Source organism: Odocoileus virginianus, chromosome 1 (assembly GCF_023699985.2).
Source record: "Odocoileus virginianus isolate 20LAN1187 ecotype Illinois chromosome 1, Ovbor_1.2, whole genome shotgun sequence".
Classification (NCBI taxonomy): Eukaryota; Metazoa; Chordata; class Mammalia; order Artiodactyla; family Cervidae; genus Odocoileus; species Odocoileus virginianus.
In genome coordinates, this window is record NC_069674.1 from 49,771,835 (window position 1) to 49,797,018 (window position 25,184).

Here is a 25,184-nt window from a genome sequence, read left to right on the forward strand (position 1 = left end):
TTCAGCTGTCTCCTCAGCCAGACTGAATATTTGCCCCTTGAAGTCAAGACCCATGTCTGTCTTTTAGTTTTCTGAACCCACTATAGTGCCTGGCCTAACCCATGGTTGATACCAAAGAGAGAGAGTAAGGCGAGAGGAACAGAGGGAGAGAGAGAGGAGCATTCTGGACCATTCTGGACTGAAAGCAAGCTCAGAGAAAAATGAAATCTTTTAATGTCCTGAGTTACCAGATGACTGTGTACGCCTCAGGGCAACAAGTCTATGCCATACTGCTCAGGAGAGTCACCAAGGCATACTTGTTCAAAAGGGAGATTCCTGCCTCCCTGCCCTCACTCTTATTCCCATTTTTAAGGGCGGCAGGGCAGAGATCTGTGTATTTACAAGCATTCCTGGAAATACATTACTCAAGCGATCTGCAGGACACTTCTGAGAAGCATTGGTCCGACTGTTTCAGGAATGCAGACCAGAGCCAGGGGGTGAGTGAAGACTCAAGTCCAGTGTATCCAGCAGGCTGTAGAGGGCACTCCACCACCTGCACCAATTCTCCAGAATCTCAGGGAACTGGAAGGTTCTAGGGGAGTCCACCCAGAACCCTTCGTGACTGGCTGAGGCCACAGTCACACAGAGGGACAATTGGTAGATCTCTTGAACCTCTTGTTCTAGAATATGTGGCAGAGTTTTGGCATGTCATGGACACATCTGAATGTTTCCTGTTCTAGTCTGTTATTTGATTATCCTGGGCTGTGAAATAGCCACACAGGATCGTGGTACTAGCCATGGTCTGACTCAAGAACATGAGTTGTGATCTTGGACTCCAGGACCTCCAGCAAAGCTACAGCTGCATCCAGTGTCACTGTCAGAGCACTTCCCAGGCTGGCTTGGGCCTCCTTCAGGTTGTCCTGCCCCAGCCTGAGTCAAAGCGGTGTTGTTTAGTCGGGTCCTGTGTGTGTGCACACACACCACTCACACACACACACAACGTGCACACGCATGCACACACACCCGGAGCTGCCATGCACACCATACCAACAACCACCTCTGTCTTTGCAGCTGAGCTGCAACAGGGCTGTCACCTCCTGGGAAAGGGCCGGTTCCTGGCATCCTCAGCCTCCGAGCCCTTCCCCAGGCATCTCACGCCCCTCCAGCCCCGACCCGAGCCCACCTCAGAACTGAGCCCTAGAGCTAATCTGACAGCTGCCAAGCGCTGCATGTCACACTCATTCATCTCACAGGGTACAGTTGTTTCCCAGGAGATGATCATTTCATATTCCCTCTCATTAAGTGACTATAATTATACTTACTTGGGGTGTAATTGATTTTAATTTTTACTCTGAGGTAGCATCAGGTTACAATGAGAGTCTCTCGCCTTGGAGAACTCTCTCCCTTTATTTAGCATTTAAATGAGTATCAGAGGGAAACATAAGAAGTAATTATAAGGAGAAACCACGTGTGCAAAGGGCCAGCTTTTGAAGTGCTCTGACATCCTGACACAACGCGTACATGGTTCCAGTTTGTTGCCGGGAAGTCAGCTGGGTGGCCCTGGGTGGCCCGGGGAGCATGACACCCTGGCGTTGATGAATCGTGCAGCTGTGCTGGGAGCCAGCCTTTCCCTCGGCGCCGAAGCCATTCTCATGCACTGCTTGTCTATGACTCATAGCCTCTGTTTATGAATTAGCACATACTTTTAAAAACCTTACACATTGCTCTACCTAAAGTTTACAAATAGTAGTAGTGCCACAATTTCAATTGCCTACTCTTTTTTTTTTTAACAATTTTAGTGTCTTATATTCATAGATCCCTTGTTAATCTTTCAGAGACTAGGTCCCCATTATTATATGTCACAAAAAGCAGCGGTGCTTAATTTCAAACTTTTGTAATGGAATGCAGATACAGTAATTTGTGATTCAGGGGTATTTGTTATATAATTGAAGCATAAATGTGAAAGAAAGTGTTAGGTGCTCAGTCATGTCTGACTCTTTGTGACCCCATGGACTGTAGCCTGCCAGGCTCATTTGTCCATGGGATTCTCCAGGCAAGAATACTGGAGTGCATAGCCATTGCTTCTCCAGGGGATCTTCCCAACCCAGAGATCGAATCCATGTCTCCTGCATTGCAAACAGATTCTTTACTATCTGAGCCACCAGGGAAGCCCGTAATTGAAGCCTAAATCTCCCTTTATTTTCAGATGGTGAAAATTCTAGAAGTAGTGGGATATATTGGTTCTATTTGAGTTTCTAAACTATGAGCCAAGTTATACAAATAATTGGTTTACTAAAAGAATGCCACGGGAGCTGTGTAATACACACACACACACACACACACACACACACTTATTACAAATAGACCTAGAATTCTAATGTTAGCTGTCCCATCTCTGTTCTCCCATGACTCCAATATTATATAGTTATCCTGGTTAGTTGGCTGACCACCATCCCCAGCTTCTAACATCACAAGAGCATCTGTATACCTACGGCCAGGAGTTAAGATTTATTGAACATTTGAAGGTGGAAAGTGGTCCTGACTGAGACCTCGCTTGGGCAGAGAGAAAACCAAGGCCCATATACATCAGATGATTTAGCCAAGATGACATCAATTGCAACCAAAAAAATGAAACATGCAAAATATAAGTGCATGTGTAATGAGCAGGAGAATTTTTAATCAAATCAAAATATTTATCATATGTTTCTAATCAAAATTCTTATTTCCCTCAATCATAGTTGGATATGAGAAAGGATGTGCTTTCAGTGTGGCAAAAACACCCAAGAAGATAAGACATTTGCTTTGGCCTTGCCCTTTGTCTATCTCAGCAGCAGCGTTCTTTGTGTAATGATCCAAGGGTGTGATGAAGTATCAGAATTCAGGAACCGACAGATGTAATGCCCAGAAGACACATTGGTGAAATTCAACCGGTTAAAAACTCTGTTGCCTTGAATTTGACAGTGATTCTTTCACAAACAGTCTCCCCTGGTTTTGAATTAAGTTACACTAATACTAGGAGAGACCAGTTTCTTGTTCTCTTTCATGTCGTCTCAAGTTTTCTCAGAAATCCATCTCTCCTGTAGCCGTGCTCCTTGCCAGGAACATGGAAGATCAGGGGTTACAAATCTCCCCCTCTGAAGGCTGTGAAGGGCTCACATTCACACATTTTAATTATTTTTAAAATTTATTCTCAGCTATCTTTTCAAAGACTTGCAGGGTTAGGGGAAGACTTGTCATATTTCCTTCCTCCTGTGTTTTTAATCCTTGCTTCTCTTTCACGTGGCACTAGTTCCCTTTCTCTCATTCTACTGCACCTTATCTGGTTTCTCGTGTAATCTGGAATTTTTCTTTTTCCACTGAAAGAGGAAGGTAGCCCTAGAGAAGTCAGGGTGAGGTCATCCTAACTAATCCTCCTCCCCACACAGATCAAACTTGTCCAGCTCATCTCTCTTCCCAGTTCTTCATCAGGTGAGATCTCCATGGACTGGCCAGGGAGGCCCCAGTTGTCTTGGGACAGAATAAAACATCTGATTAAATATGCAGTGGGAAAGGAAACAAAGAATTCCTCTCTGAGGTCAGGCAGCCAATTGCAGGAGCTGACCCAGCCTCACAGAGCAGCCCACAGCAGCAGGTGGAAACCTCTGCTGGATAGCTGTGCATACCCACTGGCCAGGTGTGACATCAGCCTGCAGCCTAGGAGGGCTCCATCCCACCCTCCTCCCCTGCCTGCCTGCCAGACTCCCAGGTATCAAGAAAAGCAAGAATAAACTGCCAGCAAACTCACAAGTGGTGCAGGAGGAGCCTCTAGAAGCTTGTGTGTACCATGCATTTGAAAGTCCTTAGATTTTACTGCTATCAGTGGAAACCAGGCAGCCAACGAGGCAGCAGCAAGAGGAAGAGGCCAAGAGGAGAGGAACATGGAGGAGGAGGGAGCAGAGCCATCAACACATAAAACACTATCAACCAATCCGTCTGCATCCAAACTTCAACACCTGTCCTCTACCTCTTCCTCTCTGTCACTGAGGCAAAGCACAGCTGTCCTTCTAAACCAGAAGCCACAGTCTCACCACGATCCTTAGTGTTCTTTTGAAGCAAAATTCCTTTGGCACATGCATATTGGAATCACCTGGGTATCTTGAAAAAAATATTGATACCTGGCTTCTGCCTCCATTCTGATTTAATTGATCTGGGGTGGCAGATAGACGTCTGGATTTTTGAAGTTCCCCAGGCAATTATAATGTGTAACAAAGTTTGAGAACCACTGCATTATTAGCCAGGCAGTTCCTGAAGCCCATGCCCCACACACCCTCAGAATAGATCTTGGTGATAGGCTCTACTTCCTCCAAGTGACACTTCACCCCTTTGTAGCAATAGAAATTTGGGGGCAAATTCAGATCCAGCCAATATTTATTGTGTACCCATTATATGCCATGCCTTGCACTGCTGCCTTCATATATACTATCTAACAACCCAGCTTGATGATGTTAGTTGTTTGATTTGTTGGTTCATTGGTTGGTTGATTGGTTGGTTGGGTGGATGGGTGGATAGGCTGCTGCTGCTAAGTCACGTCAGTCGCATCCGACTCTGTGCGACCCCATAGATGGCAGCCCACCAGGTTCCTCCATCCCTGGGATTCTCCAGGCAAGAATACTAGAGTGAGTTGCCATTTCCCTCTCCAGTGCATGAAAGTGAAAAGTGAAAATGAAGTCGTTCAGTCATGTCCGACTCTTCACAACCCCATGGACTGTAGCCTACCAGGCTCCTCCGTCCATGGGATTTCACAGGCAAGAGTACTGGAGTGGGATGCCATTGCCTTCTCCAGGGTGGATAGGAGAGAGGGGATATAAAGTGTATACAGCAGTGTCTGACATAATAAATTTTAATTATATATTTATATTGTCCTGTTGCATAAACACTAAAACAGTTGTGTCTATAAATTCTTACTCATTTAACCTATTTTGATACCTGTCCTTGGAATTGTGTTTTTCTCATAATGGAAAAAATATAACCAGTGTTGCACATATGACTTTTTGTGCAAAGAAACTAAAATACAAATGCATTCTGAATAAAAGCTACCACCATTTGTAATACTGCTGAGCATGAATCCTTTAAAGAAGACATGCTGATTTGGCAGAAACATGAATAAACAGATGTGCTTGGCCCCCCGGGACATTGGCTTATTCACTTTGGGAGTGGAAGGGACTTTCACAGGCCATGTTACCAAAACCTTGTTTTGGATACTATTGCTGGGAAACAAACCATTTTAAAACTTAATTGTGTAAATTATCTGTTGTGTTATATTTACAGGTTCAGTGGATCAGGACTAAAGCAGGATATGGGGGGAATCCTCTACTCCGTGCTGTCTGGCTTCACACTGGGGAAGAGTCAAAGGCCAGGGAGAGTGTGATGACTGGGGACTGAAATTGTCAGGAAACTCCTCTCTTCACGTGCATGGCCCCTGGGTTGAAATGACTTGAACACTGGACTTAGCAGGACTGTAAATCAGTGTCTCCATGAGTCCTCTCCACAAAATGTGTTTTCCCTCAAACTTGGCAGCCTCAGTATAGCTGAACTTCTTCAAAGACAGCTCACAGCTCCAGTGTATGGGTTTCCATGGACAAGGCAGAAGCCACACTGCCTTTTATGACCCAGCTTCAGGAATCAGACCATGTTACCATCATATATTCTACCAGTTGAAGTAGACACAAGTCTGTCCAGCTTTGCTAGAAGTGGACATCCAGCCCATATCTCGATAGGAAAAATGTTTTATTTTTCATAGGAGTTTTACAGTCATTGTTAAAATACTACACCCCCAATTCTTAGAAACTGAACCCTAGGTAGGACCCAACAGAAGGAAATCTTACCAACTCATTTCATCACCCTTTGTGCCTCATTATTATTGACATGTATTATTCATTTTTTTGTGAAGGAAGAATTAGATCTCTAACCTCCCTTCTTACCTGGAATGTGCTGGCAGCACGGTGACAAAAAAAAACTCTCCCTCCTTTCCTAAATTCAGTGCTCACCTTGGATGATGTCAATTTTGAGACCAGAACCCTTGGCACCAGCTTTCTATGTTGGACCAATGGCAAGAGACCTTCCTATTTCAGCAGCAGAACCCATGTTATAATGCCAAGGCCAAGCAGTTGAGCCCAGAGTGCTGGTTGGTAACCCAGCAAGGGTACCCAGCACACTGACAGCCCCAAGATTCCGCCTTCTCTGCACATGCACTCCTTCCCCTTCTGACCTTGCCAGCCAGTTGTTTTGTTTTGCCAGAGTACTGTGATTTTCTGGAAGAATTCAGGGCAGCAGATAAGTGGGCAGTTTCCTGTGGATTCAGATCATTTAGGATGTGTCATTTGGGGCTAAGATGCTGTTTCTTATCCATGGTAAGATGCTGGAAACATCCACGCTAAGAAATAGCATTTCTTATCCATGATAAGAAACAGCTAAGGTGCTGTGTCTTTCTTTCAGAGCTTAAGGAGCTCTGAAAACAAAGTGGGTGGATGCCCGGACCTTGCATCAGATCCGAGAGATCTTGGGACTTCAGACTAACTGGCACCAGTGAGCGAAGAGGTCAAGATGTGGAATGCTGGGGTTCAGATGACACCCTGGGCTCTTTCCAGTAAGTCATCATGGCAGCTTTAAGGGACCCATAGGAACCCATAGCGACATTGTGTCCCATTTCTGCTGGTGTACAGACCTTGGAGTGGGCCCCCAGAGGTGGTGCTTCCTGCCCTACCCACCAGGAACCAACACCCTGCAGTGCACTTAAGCTATCAGCTATGGCCAGTCATCCTGGGCTTACTTTGCCTCATATTGCACTGAATGACTCTCCACTTGGAAGGGAAAGAACCATCTCCACTCCCTGCAGCACTCACCTCATTCCCCAAGAGCCTGAAAGGCTCTTTCTGAGCGCCCAGGACCAAAGTGACCAGCCATATTTTAATCCCCAAGGTCAATCAGTTCAGTTTAGTTTAGTCACTCAGTCATGTCCAACTTTTTGTGACCCCATGGACTACAGCATGCCAGGCCTCCCCATCCATCACCAACTCCAAGAGCATACTCGAACTCACGTCCACTGAGTCGGTGATGCCATCCAACCATCTCATCCTCTGTTGTCCCCTTCTCCTCTCACCTTCAATCTTTCCCAACATCAGAGTCTTTTCAAATGAGTCAGCTCTTTGCATCAGGTGACCAAAGATTTGGAGCTTCAACATCAGTCCTTTCAATGAATATCCAGGACTGATTTCCATTAGGATGAACAGGTTGGATCTCCTTGTTGTCCAAGGGACTCTCAAGAGCCTTCTCCAACACCACAGTTCAAAAGCATCAATTCTTTGGGGCTCAGCTTTCTTTATAGTCCAACTCTCATATCCATACATGACTACTGGAAAAACCATAGCTTTGACTAGATGGACCTTTGTTGGCAAAGTAATGTCTCTGCTTTCTAATATGCTGTCTAGGTTGCTCATAACTTTTCTTCCAAGGAGCAAGGGTCTTTTAATTTCACAGCTGAAGTCATCATCTGCACTAATTTTGGAGCCCCAGACCCTAAAGTCTCTCACTGTTTCCATTGTTTCCCCATCTATTTCCCATAAAGTGATGAAACCAGATGCCATGATCTTAGTTTCTGAATATTAAGCTTTAAGCCAACCTTTTCACTTTCCTCTTTCACTTTCATCAAGAGGCTCTTTAGTTCTTCTTCACTTTCTGCCATAAGGGTGGTGTCATCTGCGTATCTGAGGTTATTGATATTTCTCCTGGCAATCTTGATTCCAGCTTGTGCTTCATCCAGCCCAGCATTTCTTATGATGTACTCTGCATATAAGTTAAATAAGCAGGGTGACAATATACAGCCTTGACATACTCCTTTCCCAATTTGGAACCAGTCTGTTGTTCCATGTCTAGTTCTAACTGTTTCTTCCTGACCTACATACAGACTTCTCAGGAGGCAGGTCAGATGGTCTGGTATTCCCATCTCTTGAAGAATTCTCCACAGTCTGCTGTGATCCACACAGTCAAAGGCTTTGGCATAGTCAATAAAGCAGAAGTAGATGTTTTTCTGGAACTCTCTTGTTTTTTTGATGATCCAAGGGATGTTGGCAGTTTGATCTCCGGTTCCTCTGCCTTTTCTAAAACCAGCTTGAACATCTGGAAGTTCATGGTTCACGTACTGTTGAAGCCTGGCTTGGGGAATTTTGAGCATTACTTTACTAGTGTGGGAAATGAGTGTAATTGTGCGGTAGTTTGAGCATTCTTTGGCATTGCCTTTCTTAGGGATTGGAATGAAAACTGAACTTTTCCAGTCCTGCTGGCCACTGCTGAGTTTTCCAAATTTGCTGGCATATTGATTGTAGCACTTTCACAGCATCATCTTTTAGGATTTGAAATAACTCAACTGCAATTCCATCACCTCCACTAGCTTTGTTCATAGTGGTGGTTGGTTCCTAAGGCCCACTTGACCTCACATTCCAGGATGTCTCGCTCTAGGTGAGTGATCACACCACCGTGATTATCTGGGTCATGAAGATTTTTTTTTGTATAGCTCTTCTGTGTATTCTTGCCACCTCTTCTTAATATCTTCTGCTTCTGTTAGGTACATAACATATTTGTCCTTTATTGTGCCTCTCTTTGCATGAAAAGTTCCCTTGGTATCTCTGATTTTCTTGAAGAGATCTCTAGTCTTTCCCATTCTATTGTTTTCCTCTATTTCTTTGCACTGATCACTGGGGAAGGCTTTCTTATCTCTCCCTGCTATTCTTTGGAACTCTGCATTCAAATGGGTATATCTTTCCTTTTCTCCTTTGCCTTTCACTTCTTTTCATAGCTATTTGTAAGGCCTCCTCAAACAACCATTTTGCCTTTTTGCATTTCTTTTTCTTGCAGATGGTCTTGATCCCTGTCTCCTATACAATGTCACGAACCTCCATCCATAGTTCATCAGGCACTCTCTCAGATCTAATCCCTTACTTCTATTTCTCATTTCCACTGTATAATTGTAAGGGATTTGATTTAGGTCATACCTGATGGTCTAGTGGTTTTGCCCACTTTCTTCAATTTAAGTCTGAATTTGGCAATAAGGAGTTCATGATCTGAGCCACAGTCAGCTTCCAGTCTTGTTTTTGCTGACTGTGTAGAGATCCTCCATCTTTGGCTGCAAAGAATATAATCAATCTGATTTCGGTGTTGACCATCTAGTGATGTCCATGTGTAGAGTCTTCTCTTGTGTTGTTGGAAGAGGGTGTTTGCTATGACTAGTGCATTCTCTTGGCAAAACTCTATTAGCCTTTGCCCTGCTTCATTCTGTACTTCAAGGCCAGATTTGCCTGTTACTCCAGGTATTTCTTTACTACCTACTTTTGCATTCCAGTCCCTTATAATGAAAAGGACATCTACTGTGAGTGTTAGTTCTAGAAGGTCTTGTAGATCTTCATAGAACCATTCAACTTCAGTTTCTTCAGCATTATTGGTTGGGGCATAGACTTGGATTGCTGTGATACTGAATGGTTTGCCTTGGAAATGAACAGAGATCATTCTGTCGTTTTTGAGATTGCATCCAAGTACTGCATTTCAGACTCTTTTATTGACTATGATGGCTACTCCATTTCTTCTAAGGGATTCTTACCCACAGTAGTAGATATTATGGCCCTGTACAGCATGTCTCTTCGTTTCATTGAGTTAGACAAGGCTGTGGTCCATGTGATCAGATTGGTTAGTTTTCTGTGATTGTGGTTTTCAGTCTGTCTGCCCTCTGATAGAGAAGGATAAGAGATTTATGGAAGCTTCCTGATGGAAGAGACTGACTGAGGGGGAAACTGGGTCTTGTTCTGATGGGCGGGGCCATGGTCAGTAAATCTTTAATCCAATTTTCTGTTGATGGGGGGGACTGTTTCCTCCCTGTTATTTGACCTGAAGCCAAACTATGGTGGAAGTAGTGAAGATAATGGTGACCTCCTAAAGGAGGTCCACCTGCAATGCAGGAGACTTGGGTTTGATCTCTGGGTTGGGAAGATCCCCTGGAGAAGGGGAAGGCTATCCACTCCAGTATTCTGGCCTGGAGAATTCCATGGAGTGTGTAGTCCATGGGGTTGCAAAGAGTCAAACACGACTGAGTGACTTTCACTCACTCACACAGTGTGTAAATATAAACCCCTTGTGTGTTCCGCCATATGCCTCGACTACCATTTGTGGCTAATATACTTAAACCTTATGCTTAGCTCTCTATTGAATCTGCTTGAATTTAAATGACCATGTGTTTTTTTAATTGTGGCAGGTCAGAAAAGATTTTTTTTTCTCTATATCACATCAAGTAAAGGCAGTCTTAGTTCAACTCAATTGTCAACACCTTCCTAAGATTAGGCCTTACTTTGAAAGCATCACCTGCATAATCATTGAAGTTAATTTTGCCATTAAATTATATATGCACATATGCATATAAAATGACGCCAGGCATGGATCTGAGCAATTTACAACTCACAACTTAAATTGTACATTTAATCATCTATGAAGAGCTACCATTATTATCCACACTTCACATTTGAGGGAAAGAGGCAAAGAGTGGTTCCATAACTTGGCATGAGGTTTCCCAGCCGGGAAGTGTTGAAGCAGGATTTGAACACAAACAACTTAGCTCCAGAGACTTATGCTGAATAAGGAATTCTTGGCAAGCAAAAAACCTTCTCCATTTCTAGAGTTTGACTGCCATTTCTCTGACCAAGGGGTTTGTAAGCACAAAGCATTTTCAACTGAAATAGCACAAGGCCAGCTACTGTGTTAGTTTCTTACACAACGTTTTAGGAGATGACTAGAAACCTTTGTTGTTGATAGAAATTAAAGACAGAACCATGTTTCATTTTTATAAGGCTGAAGTGACAAAAATTAAACTAGAAAACATTTTAATTATTTAAAATAGAAGCTCCTTATTCCCAAATTGTTACTGAAACATTATAAAAACTAAAGTCTCGTAGGTATATTATACATGTGAGATGTAATTTTCTGGGTTGGAGTGAGCTTATTTAGAGAAAATCTATGTCATATAAACTTGACATCTATTCCTTCTTCTTTTAACTCCTGACTTTTACAAACAATAATATGTATGATATAAACTATTTTTATTTGAAAAATTTATTTCTTTTGGCTCAAGAGAGATTTCTCTTGGCTCTTCAGAGGTTTAACCTAAATCATGTTTTTACAGAGATAGTATTCTGTCTTGCATTTTTTGGAAAGATTTTAATTTATATCAGGAGATGCCTGCTGTATGACACAGGGAGCTCGAAGGAGGTGCTCTGTGAAAACCTAGAGGGGAGGGATGGGCTGGGAGGTGGGAGGGAGGCTCAGAGGGTGGGGAAATGTGTATTCCTACAGCTGATTCATGTTGATGTATGGCAGAAACCAACACAATATTGTAAAGCAGTTATCCTCCAATTAAAAATAGATAAATTTCCAAAGGAGATGCCATAAAATAGAAGGTATTAAGCCCCACAGAAGGCACATCCTTTCTTAATGCCTGCTAGAATAAGAGTTTTCTTTTCTCATTACGTTACTTAACCACTTGTTTTGCACATCTGAGTTTCTTTAAATATACTATAGTTGTGAGGTCCAGACCACAGAAAACTCTAATATTTTAGATCTGATTTCTAGTTATATTTAAAACTTACCTCATTTTCCCTTTAAGGTAAAGGCATCCTAGTACAAAACAAAACTGATGCAGACTGAGGGAAGAAAAGGTTTTTGATTCTCTGTGGAAAGCATTTCCTTTTTTTTTCATTCCAATTATAAAGGTAATTAATTCAAGAAATTCTGAAAGATACAGAAAATATAGTCATGGGGCTATTTCCTTACAGTGATTTCCTATGCATTGGAATTTTTAAATATATTTGTAAGCATAGTACATTTGTAATTTTGTGTACTGCTTTATTCATGTAGTATCTTACAATCATGTTGCTGTGCACTCCTTACAAATATCATTTTTGATTGTTACATGAGCTCATACTTAGTTACTTCCTAAGGTTAGGACATACACAATACATTCCAATTTAATGTTAGAAATAATGCTGTCTTGAATGTCTTTTGTATTTAGGATCATTTTCTTAAGATAGATTCTTAGAAATTGAATTGCAGAATCTTAAAGCATATTTAAGAGAAGACTCTTGAGAGTCACTTGGACTGCAAGAAGATCAATCCAGTCAATCCTCAATGAAATCAATCCTGAATATGCATTGGAAGGATTGATGCTGAAGCTGAAGCTCCAATACTTTGGCTACCTGATGCAAAGAGCTGACTCATTGGAAAAGACCCCGATGTTGGGAAAGATTGAAGGCAGGAGGAGAAGGGGATGACAGAGGATGAGATGGTTGGATGGCATCACCAAGTCAGTGGACATGAGTTTGAGCAAACTCGGGGAGATAGTGAGGGACAGGGAAGCCTGGCGTGCTGCAGTCTATGGGGTCATGAAGAGTTGGACACGCGTTAGCAACTGAACAACAACAGTACGGCCTATAGAAAGAACTGCTCCTGTGTTTAAATCCCACATGTTAGTTCTGCAAGCTTGAGCGGTGAAAGTCCTCTTAGCTCCAGTTTCCTCATCTATAAAATGAAGGTAATAGTGTCACACGGCTGTCATGCAGGTTAAATGAGACAACAGTTAATGTGCCTGGTGCAACGTGTGTCCAATAATTGTTAGGGTTATTTTTTCCTATTTAGTTGCTGATGTGAATTTAATGCATCTGTTAAGTTTTAAGCAGCCGTGAGCATGCGCACAGAGACGTGGCTTCACAAAAGAACATTATGAGTTCAAGGAATGGTCCTGGGTTCTGGGCCCTGAACAGATATGGAGGAGTGGGAAGAGGCAGGTGGAAGGTCAGGGTCATGGGTCACATCAAAGGTGCTTTTCAGTTCTCAACAACTGTTACATCCACTTCACAGGGGTGGACGGACACTCCCCCACCCAAAATTGGCTTGATGTAGAAAGCAATGGTACCACATGCCCATCCAAGAAGATATGAAGTTTTTTACTCACACAAAGTAAGGCTTTCTGGGGACAGCAGGTCTGAGATGGCCTGAGAGAGCTGGGAAGGACAGCTAGCTTAGGGGTTTATGGTACTTGGAGTGGGGCTGGAGGAGGTAGCCCCACCCACGGAGGCTCCTGTGGTTTTGAATACCCGCTGGCACTAAGGGAGGTGGCACATGGGCCTTCTGACAGTCAAATCCCCAAATTGGAGTCAGAATCTGCATTGCACAGGCTGTGATTTTATGATGGAAAAGGGAATCTCAATGGCTTTCTTCCCTTCTTAATAGAAAAAGCATTCCCTCTGGACCCCGCCTCTCCCGGCCCCTTTGGTCAGCTCTCCCTTGCTCCCCAGTTCTCCAGTCCTGGCGCAACAACAATCTCCCAATACTTGCCTCTTCCTTTTCTGTCTAAAGTGTCTGTAGTCAGGTCTCCCCCACCACTCCCCAGAAACAGCTGTTGTCAAGGGGATCACTCGCTTGCCTAAAAGCTGCTGAATCCTTGGTCCTTTCTTGGTCCCCATCACACCTGACCTGTCAGGGGCAGTGGCCCCAATTGTTCATCTTTTCCTGGGCTTTCAGGATATCAAATGTGCCTCCTCTTTCTCTTTGCCTAGTTCTGTCTCAATTTCCTGACCTTGTAATTGTTGGGGTCGCCCAGGGCTCAGTCCTGGGGCTCCTGCTGTCCTCTGTCTCCACTCGCACTCTTGCTGTAAGTCCATCTGATCACGACAACTCTCAGGGTGTCTCCAGCACCCGCATCTCCCTGGAACCCAGGTCTGTATGTCCGCTGCCTACTCAGACTTCCTACATCCCACAGCGAGTTCTGCCCTGCCCCTGCACTCTACCTCTTTCATAGTCTTCATCCCATAATGGAAGCTTCATCTCTAGTTGCTCAGGGCCTGAGCTGTGCCATTGTCCTGGAGCCCTTCTGTTACCCACCAGGGTTCTTGGCCTCCTTCATCAACAGAAACTGGTCAGAGGCCAGACAGGAAATTCAGGCCAGGCTTTACTGGGGCCCCTGCTGTGGCGGAGGGGAGTGAGAACCAGCAACAGGTTTCCTGCTGGGCTGCTGCCTGAGGGCAAGGGGGCAAGCAGGTTCCTTATATGGGATGAGGGTTGGGGTGTGTCCAGAGGGGTGGCTTAGGTGGTTTACCCATGCCTGTGGTGGTGCTGTGTGCGGGTGGCATGCACAGTGCTCTGCTACTGCTCCTGGCTCTTGAAGTGGCAGTTGGGCTTTTGGCCTTTTTTGTATCTCGTTGTCCCTAATTTGCCCCCATTGCACATGCATGCAGTTATTTTAGCCCCTTATATTTTCTTTGTATTTTCTTGCTCAAGGAGACGTTTATCCAGGTGCAAGCACTGCAGCCAAGGGTCCTACTATCTCACTTCCTCTTTCTTCTCTCTCACCTAGAATCCAACCTGTCAGCTGGTCCTGAAGGCTCCACCTTGAAATGATATCCAGAAACCTGCCCCCACCCCACCACCACCCCTGTTCCCAGCCCAAGCCGAACCACTGTCCTCTTCACCTGGATTTCCATAACAGCCTCAAACTGGCCTTCCTGCTTCCACCCTTGCCCTCCTAAGTCCTCCACACGACAGTCAGAGTGATGCTGTTTAAAAGTAATTCCGATCAGACCACACGTCTGTTCAGAGCCCTGCAGCGGCTGCTCACGTCACTCAGAGTAAAAGCAGAAGTCCTTCCTCTCTCCCGCCAGGCCCTCACTTCTCCTCATGCATGCTGCTCTAGCCACTCTTGATGTTTGCTATTTCCTAAACCCAACCTTGCTTCTGTCTCAGGGCCTTTACGTTTGCTGTAGCACCCTCTGCCTGCAGTGCTCCTCCAGGTATCAACGTGGCTCACCCATCACCTCCTGCCAGGCTCTGCCCAAGCGCCACCTTCTCAGCAAAGCCTCCCCTGGCCATCCTGTTTTAAATGGCATCCTCCCTCCCCATCACCCTCTATCCTGTATCCTTGTTTCTTTGTGACATTTATCACTTTCTTGAATAATATATAATATATTTATGAGTTTTGTTTATTGTCTGGTCTCTAAGAGTGCAGAGATTTTTGTCAGTTGTTCACTGCTGTTTTCCACTGACCTAAAACAGTGCCTGATATATGATTGATACTTAGTAAATATTTGCTGAAGGAAGAAAGGGAGGGAGGAAGAAAACAGAATGAGGGAGAAAAGGAGGGAATGAAAGGAAGGGGGAAGAAAGGAAGGAAAAAACTATATTTAAAGCACAGAATACTTTTATTGTGTTAAAACACAGCTAAGATCAAACTGGATGTTGTCATTTCACACTGAACCGCCCCTCTGCAATATGCACATGTACACATTAGGATGACAGAGTCTCTTCCCAGAGCTGGCCAGTGGCTGGTAGAAGTGTCTGCATCATCACACATACACTGACATTCCACCTGGGAAGGGGCTCCAGGGCTATATTCTTAGCATAAGGCTGGTCTTCCCAACACACAGATAGGAGGTTCAGCTGCAGAATTTGAAAACCCCATCCACCTCTCACACAGGAGGCCGGAACTCATTTTAGATTCACATCTGGAATGTGCAAGCATCTGTATTTCAGAACTTCTGAGTTGTTAAATATCCCCAGGAACGATATTGCACAGGATCAGCTGCACAGCTGTGAATGGCCCTGAGGACTCTTTTGTGTGGGTGATTGCTCACTGTGACAAGCACAGTAGGCGATTTGAGATTTTGTGTGAAATTTTGAAAAAATGTTTAATAGGTACCTCTGTCATTTACAACATGGGACAGTTTGCATGCAGAAAACAGCTGGTTAATTTGGTTTTTCCCTTTCAGTAAAAATGCACCCTCATCCAACTGCTGACCAGAGAATCTGGTAGAAAAGCAGCTTGAGGCTCTGTCTGGCACGTTCTGCCCTGCAAATTGCCAGGCTGCAGTAGGGCCATGCCATGCCTTGTTAAGTTGCTTCAGTCATGTCCGACTCTGTGCGACCCTATAGACAGCAGTATGCCAAGAAAGTGCAATTCTGCAAATGGACAGTCTCTGGCTGAGATTTCTCAGGCTCAACTGAGTGAGCAACAGTGCCAGGGAGGGGGGAAAGAGAGAAATACATTTGGGTTCTACTCTACTGTTGAGTTCCATAGCCAGAAACTGAGCATCTCTGACTTTTGTAATAAAATCCCTAAGTCAGTCATTTCAGATACCTACCTCCTTGGCTGGAGATGGGAAGGTGCAAAGAAGGAAACCCACACAGAAAAGGACATTAAATACTGAATAAGAGAAAAGAGTCACACAGGGCCCAAAGGAAAATAGCTGGAAACTTTGTAATAGTCACTTCTCACTTAAAACTTTCATTCCCTGTTTTGGTTCTGAGTTTTATAAAAGGTCACCTAAAGTGTTGCAAGGCAGTTTTAGCAATGCGATCCCACAAATGCTCCAGTCTCTCAAAAATAACCCTGCTGTCTTCTCTGAAACTCAGCAATTGAGAACTGTGACTCCCATTTTTAAAGTTCTTGCATAAGAAAATGGGTTACTACTCTCTGACATAAACCTCTTTTTTTTTTCCTCTTTCAAATACTGTGCACAAAAACAAAACACCAACAGCTACACGTGGATATGTGTGAAATGCTTAACACAACCTAATAGGTCTTTCTCTCTAACAGGGAACGTCTACGTCTAAGCAGACTGTGAGAAACAGCATTGGTGAGCCAAGATTGGTGACATCAACCTCAATAAAACAGGTGGAGAAACAAAGTGGGAAGGACAGCAGTGTTAACATTGCACAATCAGTCAACCCCAAAAGCATCAGATTATTTATGTGCTTCCAAACAAGGTGGTTTTGGTCCATTTTGGAGACCACACAGTCCTTCAGTTTGGGATGAACACTGTTGTGGATGAAGGAGATGAATTGTAGGACAGGCAGCAGGACCAGTCCTCTAGCCTTTTTGGGTCTCTTGAATTAACAGTGGCTATCTGTTCCTGGAGAACAATTGGAGCAGCAGCTGGGCTTGTTGTGCCATCAAAGGCCCAGGACACAGCTGGTTTGGAGGTCACCAGGAGTTTTAGGAGTCAGCCAGGTCAGCCCTTGATACCTGATGCTTTGATAGATTCCAATAAAGCCAGGATTATTCCGCTTTAAAATGAGCATGTTGGCTGGAAAGATGGCAGGGTCCCACCCTGGTCTCTCTCATTTCTTTTGCTGTCATGGGAATGAGTTTGCAGTTTAGTCGTATCTTTTTGTTGTCTTTCTCCTCTTTCAGGACTGAAAACAAGCAAAGACTATAAACACTAACAGGCAGTTCTTAGGCAAAGCAACAGAGATTGGGCAGTATGGGGATATGTTCAGAGTTCATAGGATCTAGCAGGCTGGGCTTAGGAGTGTTGATAAAACAAGACTACCCCTTGGGTTGTTGTTGCTGAGTCGCTAAGTCATGTCTGACTCTTTGGGATCCTACAAACCATACCATGCCAGGCTTCCCTGTCCTTCACTACCTCCCAGAGTTTGCTCAAACTCATGCCTGTTGAGTCAGTGATGCCACCCAACCATCGCATCCTCTGTCACCCCTTTCTCTTGCCCTCAATCTTTCCCAGCATCAGGTCTTTTCCAGTGAATCAACTCTTCGCGTCAGGTGGCCAAAGAATTGAAGCTTCAGCCTCAGCATCAGTCCTTTCAGTGAATATTTAGGGTTGAGTTCCTTTAGGATTGACTGGTTTGATCTCGTTTTATCACTCAGCAATTTGGGCTTTTTAACTCAGTATTTGTAGTGTTTTCACTTGCAATCAGAAATGGAGAACCAGCTGTAGGATGCCACAGGAAAGACCACAATGAAAAGCTCTCAGTCGCTTAATCATCTGTCCTCTCTTAAGCATTCTCTCTCTCTCTCTCTCTCTCTCTCTCTCTCACACACACACACACACACACACACACACAGGTGTGTATTTTAAATACTGAAATAATAAGTAGTAAGCATACATTTAATAAACCAGTATCCAGCTATTAAAAATATGTATGTGACCCAGAGAGAGTGAAAACAAAGGAAAAACCAGATTTCTTACCAACCTTCTGGGCTGAATAAATGACTGCAGCATTTTGCTGGGTGTCTTTGCATCTAGGCTGACTTTAATATTTTGTAACTTTAGGGAAACAACGTGCAGTCCAGACTCATTACTCAACCCCGGAACCTCAGACATGTGCGTGGGAAGTACACTGATGGCCAAAGCAAAAAAATAAGAGCAACTTTTTAAAATTAGAAGTCATTTGGATGGAAGGCAAGAAAAACAGAAAGACTGCAAAAAAATGGGTTTATTTTGTGAAGCAAAACTTTCATGAGAACTAGTGTTGGCCTCATGCTAGTCACTGGAGGTATACTGGGTAGAACAACTCAGGGGAGGGCCCCATTTTAAAAGCCGGTAATAAACCGTCTAGGAACAGAGAGGAGGAAAGGAGCCCCAAGTCAGTCGTGAGCAGTTTCCACTACTGATGGGCTGCAAAGGGAGGGTCAGGGATTTCCATGAGAAGAAAGTCAGGAGACCTGATCGTATTCCCCACTTCTATTAGGACCTTGGTTTTTGCATCTGTAAAATGAGAATAACAATGCCCACTCTGCCTTCCTCATGTAATAGAAATGTTACTGAACCAAACTTCCATTCACCCTCAAGCAGTAAAGCCCATCTATTAACCCCAGGTTGTGGTGAAGGAAAGTGCAGCATTTATTGTAAGGTACCAGACAAAGTCCCGGGCAGCTAATTCTCAAACTCAAACTAAAGGCTCAAACTCGCCAATAGATTGGCGAGGGAGGCATTTTTAAAGGCAAGGGGAGGGAGGGGAGTCACAGGGCATGTGATCAGCTGATGCACAGTCCTCTGATTGGCTGACGGTGAGGTAACAGGGCAGCGTCACACAGGTTAGTAAGATCAGTCCTTACCCTCCAGCCAATCTGGGGACTGCATGCTTATGGCATCATGTAGTGAACTGCTTTCATTGGGGGCTTCAGTATCTGCAAAATGACTCAGGAATGTGTGTTAGATACTGTTACTGATGTACTTCTGAGAGGAACTGAAGATTCTATGACTGCCATATGGCTCATTTATCATTTAAATCGTTGCCAGCACTCCTGGCCCAACTGCTATTTTTGTTTTTACATGTTCACATCTTTACAATCATTAATTCTTCAGCCAGGATTTTGTGGCTCAGGGGATGCTCTGATGACTAGAGTTTTTCTACAAACAAGAGGCAGGCAGAGGACATGGATAGCAGGGTGTCTGTCTGAGCCCTAGGGGTCTGCTTGATTACAGAGATAGCATATAATATAATGTAGACCACAAATATACAATGTTACTTTTAATATTCTAGTCCTGAACTTGGTTGTGACCCTTAGGCCATGACCCTGGGGCAGAGTCGCCCTCTTTCTAGTACCCCTTCTTGTGATACCAGAAATCTGATTGCTTGATCAGAAGGAAACCCAAAGGGCATGGCCCCTGGGTGTTAGGTCAGAGACTCACAGGAGTAAATTGACTGGATGACTGGGTTTTGATGATGATAAACCTTTACAGTGGTACTTTGACTTCAAGATATTTTATAGCTGTGAACATTCATTTAGCAAAATTTATCAAGCACCTACTTTGTGCCAGGTTTGAGGTATGACATGGGGGTCTTCATTGTGACCCGAGCACACACAGTATCTGATCTCATAAAGCTAGAAGTCTTGGTGGTGGGCAGGGGGATGGTCATAGGTAATAATTTAAAAATCACACTGCTCATTCATGGTTATATATTCTTAAGGTGGCCAGAAGAAAGGGTGGGAGGAGAGGCTGGAAGGGTGGCACCACACAGGCCCGTAAAGGCCATGGTATGGATTTTTGCCTTTGAGAGTCTGTGGAGTTCTAAGTGGCATGATGGGAGGTGGGGGTGGGGTGGGCATAAATAGAAGCATTTTCACATTCTGTGTTTGAAAAGGTATAGATTCCTATGGCAGGGGTGGTTTTCAATAGCATGTAATCCATTCATACTTCCATCTTCTCTAATAATCCCCCTGAAGTGAAGTGCTTCAGATTAGTGCAGTGGTTTCCAATGGTAGGAGTACATTAGATTTCCAGGGGGGAGGATTTTAAAGGTCCAGGCCCATCCCCAGAAATTTGGGTATCATTGGTCTGAATGAAGCTTGAACATGGCTTGTTCATTTGTGTTCCCGGGGTGATTCTAATGATCAGGTAAGGTTGAGAGCCACAGGTACAGAGGAAAGCATGAAATAGGGATCCTCAAAGTGTGGTCCCTGGACCAGCAATATCAGCGTCACCTGGGAGCCTGTCAGGATGCAGATTCTTCGGCCTGATCTCACACTGACTGAGCCAGAAAGCCTGGGGCCCAGTAGTCTGTGTTTGAACCAGACCTCCGGGGGTCCTGAGATCCTGTAAGTGTAAGAAGTGCTTGGATCAATGTACAGGAGGCATTTGATACACTGACAGTTTTTTCCCCAGCAATGGGCCACTTATTGCAAACAGAGGCATTCTGTTAGTGAGCTGTCCTCACGATACCCTCACCAGCATCAGTAATACTGATTTTCATTTTGTATACTGCCATGAGGCAGCAGATGCCTGCATCTACAGGGTAGTGTTTGTAACAGGGGTATAGCTCAGGCTTTCAGCCCCTTAGGGGGACTCAGACCTGAGATGGGAGTGAGTGGGGCCTCAGGAGGAGTAGGACTGGGATTGAAATAGGTGGGGAGAGACTGTCTTGGGACTGATGATGACATTTTCAAAAAGCCCTCCTTAAAATGTACCATAGAAATTTACTCAGTGCCTATGGAAGAACTACAGATTGATGTAAATCAACTTTTCTAGAAATTGGTACTGAAAAGGTAGAATGTTGTGGTCCCCATAGACCAAGATGCAGGTCTGCCTGAAGCCAGGTGGAGAAGGGACCTTTGATTAAATGAGCTTCTGGGATCCCTATGTTTTTAAGATGCTTGATTACTAAAGTCAGAGCAGAGGGAAAGGCTTCCTCTTTCTCCCACCATCCCTGAGCATGTTATATGCATATGCACCCCAATGGGCTCGTCCCCCTTATCTCCCTGCCCAGGGCCCCATTCTTCCTTGTCTGCATCTGCCAGGCTTCCACCGCCTTCTGGCTGCCTGACTCCTCCTCGGGTGCAAGATCCTCATCACGGAGACAAAGAGCAGTGAGAGGCCATACACAGAAAATAGAATCCCAGCCCTTATTTATAAAAAAGGAAAAGGGAAGTGGTGAACTTATTTCACCGTTTATTTATAGCCCCACCTACTAACAGAAGTATCTTAAGTCGTGTCTGCTTCGGCAGAGGCCCCAGTGAAAACAAAAGTCTCCTCAGTGAAACCAGATCAGGCCACACCAGTCCTGGGAGTTATTAACAGGTTAACCATGGGAAAGAGAGTAATTCTGGCATTTTAGCCTCTGAATATTTCAAAATGTGAGCAATATTTGGATGAGAGGCAGTTTAGAGGGTGGTTAAAAGCATAGATTTAGTGTTACACCCAAAAGAACTGGCACAGGTGTTCAAACAAAAAAACCTGTTCAAGAATATTCTTAGCAGTAGTAGTCACAGTAGTCAAAAGGTGAAAACAACCCACATGTACATCCCCTGGAGAATGGATAAATAATATGTGGACCATCCATATTAATCCATACAATGGATTACTATTCAGCAATAAAAAGTAAGTCAGACACAAAAGGCCACAGATTGCATATTTCACTTATATAAAGTATTCAAAACAGGCAGATCCATAGAGAAAGCAGATTAGTGGTTGCCAGTGGCTGGAGGGACAAGGGAATGGTGAGTGACTGCTTAATTGGGTAAAAGGTTTCATTTTGAATGATGGAAATGTTCTGGAACTAGATAGTGGTAATGCTTGCAGGACATTGTAAATGTATGTAATACCACTGAATTGCTGAATTATGCTTTTAAATTGTTGAAATGGTAGATTTGCTGTTATGCTGCTTTTATCACAATAAAAAATAAACTGATTTGTGGAACAAAAAACAAACAAAAAAAAAAACCATAGACCTAGGCATTGTGCCTGGGTTCTAATCTCAGCTTTACCACTTATCAGCTGTGTGACCTTGAGCAAATCACTTAAATGCTCAGTTCCCATTTTCTCATCTGTAAAGTGGAGGTAATTATAACAGTACCTACCTCAGAGAGTTATAAAACTTAAGCCAATTTATACAAAATGCTTAGAAGGGCCCAGGTGGCTCAGTGGTAAAGAATCCGCCTGCCAATGCCGGAGATGTGGCTTCAACCCCTGGGTCGGGAAGATCCCCTGGAGAAACAAAATGCAATCCACTCCAGTATTCTTGCCTGGAGAGGAGCCTGGCAGGCTACAGTCCATGAGATTACAAAGAGTCAGACATGACTGAGCAACTGAGCATGCATGCATGCAAAGTGCTTAGCATATTAAATATGTGACACAGAGAAAGTATGCTGTAAATGTTTGTTATTAATCTAACCCCTGTATTCTCAACTGGGGGCAGTTTCTCCTCAGAGGAGGAATGTGGCAATCTGGAGAGATTTGTGACATCACAATTGGGAGGTGTGACTGGTGTCTAGTGGATAGTGCCAGGGATGCTGCTAAACATTGTAAAGGCACAGGACAGCCCCCACAACAAAGAATTATCCAACCCCAAATGTCAGTGGTTCCAAGGTTGACAATCCCTGATTTAACAGCATTCTGGGAGGGGGGGCGGTCTTAGTTCCCCAACCAGGGATTGAACCTGTGCCCCCTGCATCGCAAGTGCGGCGTCTTGACCACCAGGGAAGCCCGGACAATTCCTGATTTAAACAGATTGTAGGGACATGCACTTTCTCTTATGAACATATAAATGAAAACAGGTCAGATAGAAATTTTTGTCAGAAAAAGACGGCTAGCCTGTCTCTGTGTATTAGAGAACATGTGTTAGACTTTGTAGGGATATAGAAGAGACCCAGCCACGGTCCTGGAGGAGCTTGGATAAGAATTCTGTGTAGTGGGGTTGTTTAAGAGGGAAGTTTTTACCAAGTGACTTTTGTAAGCATTTTTCCTTTAATATGAGGTTGACCTGGGGTCATCCACACTTCTCAGAATAATGTTTGCTCAAATGCCAACCTTAACAGTTCCCTATAAAGATGCATCTTAAGTGAACAGTGTCTGTTTACATGCCTGAATGTGTCTTGTGTTTGGGTAAATTCTATTGAACAAATATCTGAAAAAGAAATCCCTGTCACAAATAGAAATAAAAAGTACTTGTTAAAAGTAAAAGCACAGACATGAGAAAAATGTTAAAGCTTGTATTCAACCATTCACACACCAAAAGGTAAAGGAGACCCCTTTTGCCCACTTTCCATTTAAAGAGTTATTTTATTCAGATTCTAAAGCCATGTCTCCATGTAATCTAATTCGATCACAGAATATGTGCTCACACAGAATGACTTGCTGTCAAAAAGCTCTGTCTTGATTTGCTAGCTGGGAAGTTTAGAGAAGGGACCCTATTCTTCCTCTCTGGCTTTTTGCCTTTAGGCTAAGGACTAGAAGACTGTTAAAGGCATGCCAGACGTTCACTCAACCCCTGTGTGTGGCAGATGTCCTCTAAGACTGGGCAACAGGAAGGAGGGCTAAGGAATCCGGTTGAGACGTCAGGAGGGCAGACTCCTGGGGGTTTACACCCTTGGAAGCTAGAGCTTGGTGATGGATGGGGCAAGAGACCCTCCATGCAGCCACTTTTGCACACCCTCCTCCATTATTCTGGTTTCCTACATGAATAGGTGCTTTCTGACAACTTATTTAACACCTACTAAAGGAATCTTATTAGACACTCGTGTAGGAGGAAAAAAATGTGAACCAGACATAAAACATATCACAGCAGATTCTCAATATGGCAGACTATAAGACCTGTTACAAGTCAATCTAAGATAGAAAGTGATTAAGTGCAATAAGAAAAATGTGAGAAAAACACTACGGATTCCAAAGCAGTGTTTGCCTCCAATGGGGAGTTTGGAGAAGTCTTTTTGGAGAGGGAGGTATTTGAGTTAGAATGTGAAGGTTGGTGGATATGTAAACATAGAAATGGTGCTAGAAAATGCTAAAAGACAGAGCAAGCTACCAAGGTAGAAAGTTGAGTATGTCAGAGAAGAAGTTTTGTAGGATTTGTGGTGGAGAGTATAGGAAAATAGATAAGATGGATAGGTTGAGATGAGCTCATGTAAAACCCACAAGATGAGGGTGCAGTCAAGCCGGGGGGATTCACTGACATTTCTGAGCAAAGGTGGAGTGGATAAGAAGACTGTTGGGTAGCTGTGTAGACTGGAGAGAGATCTAGGCTCTGTGTTACTGTGGGACAAGAATGGTAAGGAGGGCGCAGACTTGGCTAATATTTCAGATAAAGCACTTGGCAAGACTCAGTGGACGATGAAGCACTGCACTGCCTACCCAGGTGCTAGGGTATGGGCTTCAGAACACAGGTGCTGGGTGCAGGTGTTTTGGGTTCTAGTCCTGGCTCTGCTGCCTAAACTAGTTGCATGTCCCTGAAGTATCTCAATCTCCTCATCCACAAAATGAGAACAGAAATCTTATTTTGCATACAGAGCTGCAAACTATGAGCTGCAGATTAAATGAGTCAGTGCATTTAACACATTCTGAATCTTGTCTGGCTTAACAAGTTAATGTGTTCAAAAGCCCAATATAAAAATTGATTGTTATTATTATCAGAAGTTAAAAGGAGGTGAAATGAGAGGCAGGACATCTGAACCAAGTTGGAATTTAATTGCCAGGAATAAAGAATTACACAAGGAAAAGATTGATGTTTTGTTACTCTCCCCATGGCTGCTTGGAAGGGCTGGAACGTGGGGCCACATAGAAGATGAGATGAAATTCATGGACAGTCCCATCTGCATCATGGTCCAGCCATCCACGTTCTTGCTTTCCAGTTCCAAAAGCATTGATTTTATTGTCTGGCATTAGCTGCATTAAACTCTGCCAACAGATTAGGAGTACTCATTAAGAGATAATGATTTCCTCACTTCTATTAATGCAGAGACCTGGAACCAAAAAACCAGGGTCCCGAGAGAGACCATCAAACAGATGATGCTTTTAAGAGCCAGGAGGGCATTAGCTTGGATACTAACAGAGTTAACGTTGAAAATGTTTTATTTGAAAGAAAAAAAAAACTATGATGTTTTAGTTTTAGTTAAGGAATACTCTCTT

At 43.8% G+C, this 25,184-nt stretch overlaps 1 protein-coding gene across 3 annotated transcripts in view; it reads left to right on the forward strand.

Annotated features, from left to right (window-relative positions):
- The window catches only part of CHN2 (chimerin 2), a 321,944-nt gene that overhangs the window by 254,858 nt on the left and 41,902 nt on the right, over positions 1 to 25,184 (forward strand). Inside the window, exon 1 of one of the 3 annotated variants that reach the window (XM_020892488.2) lies at positions 19,719 to 19,822. The exons of the other annotated variants lie outside the window; for them this stretch is intronic. Within the exon in view, the coding sequence (XP_020748147.1) occupies positions 19,820 to 19,822 (3 nt within the window). The 5' untranslated portion in view covers positions 19,719 to 19,819. Of the gene's footprint in view, positions 1 to 19,718; positions 19,823 to 25,184 lie in introns of those variants that run through there. 3 annotated transcript variants of the gene reach the window in all.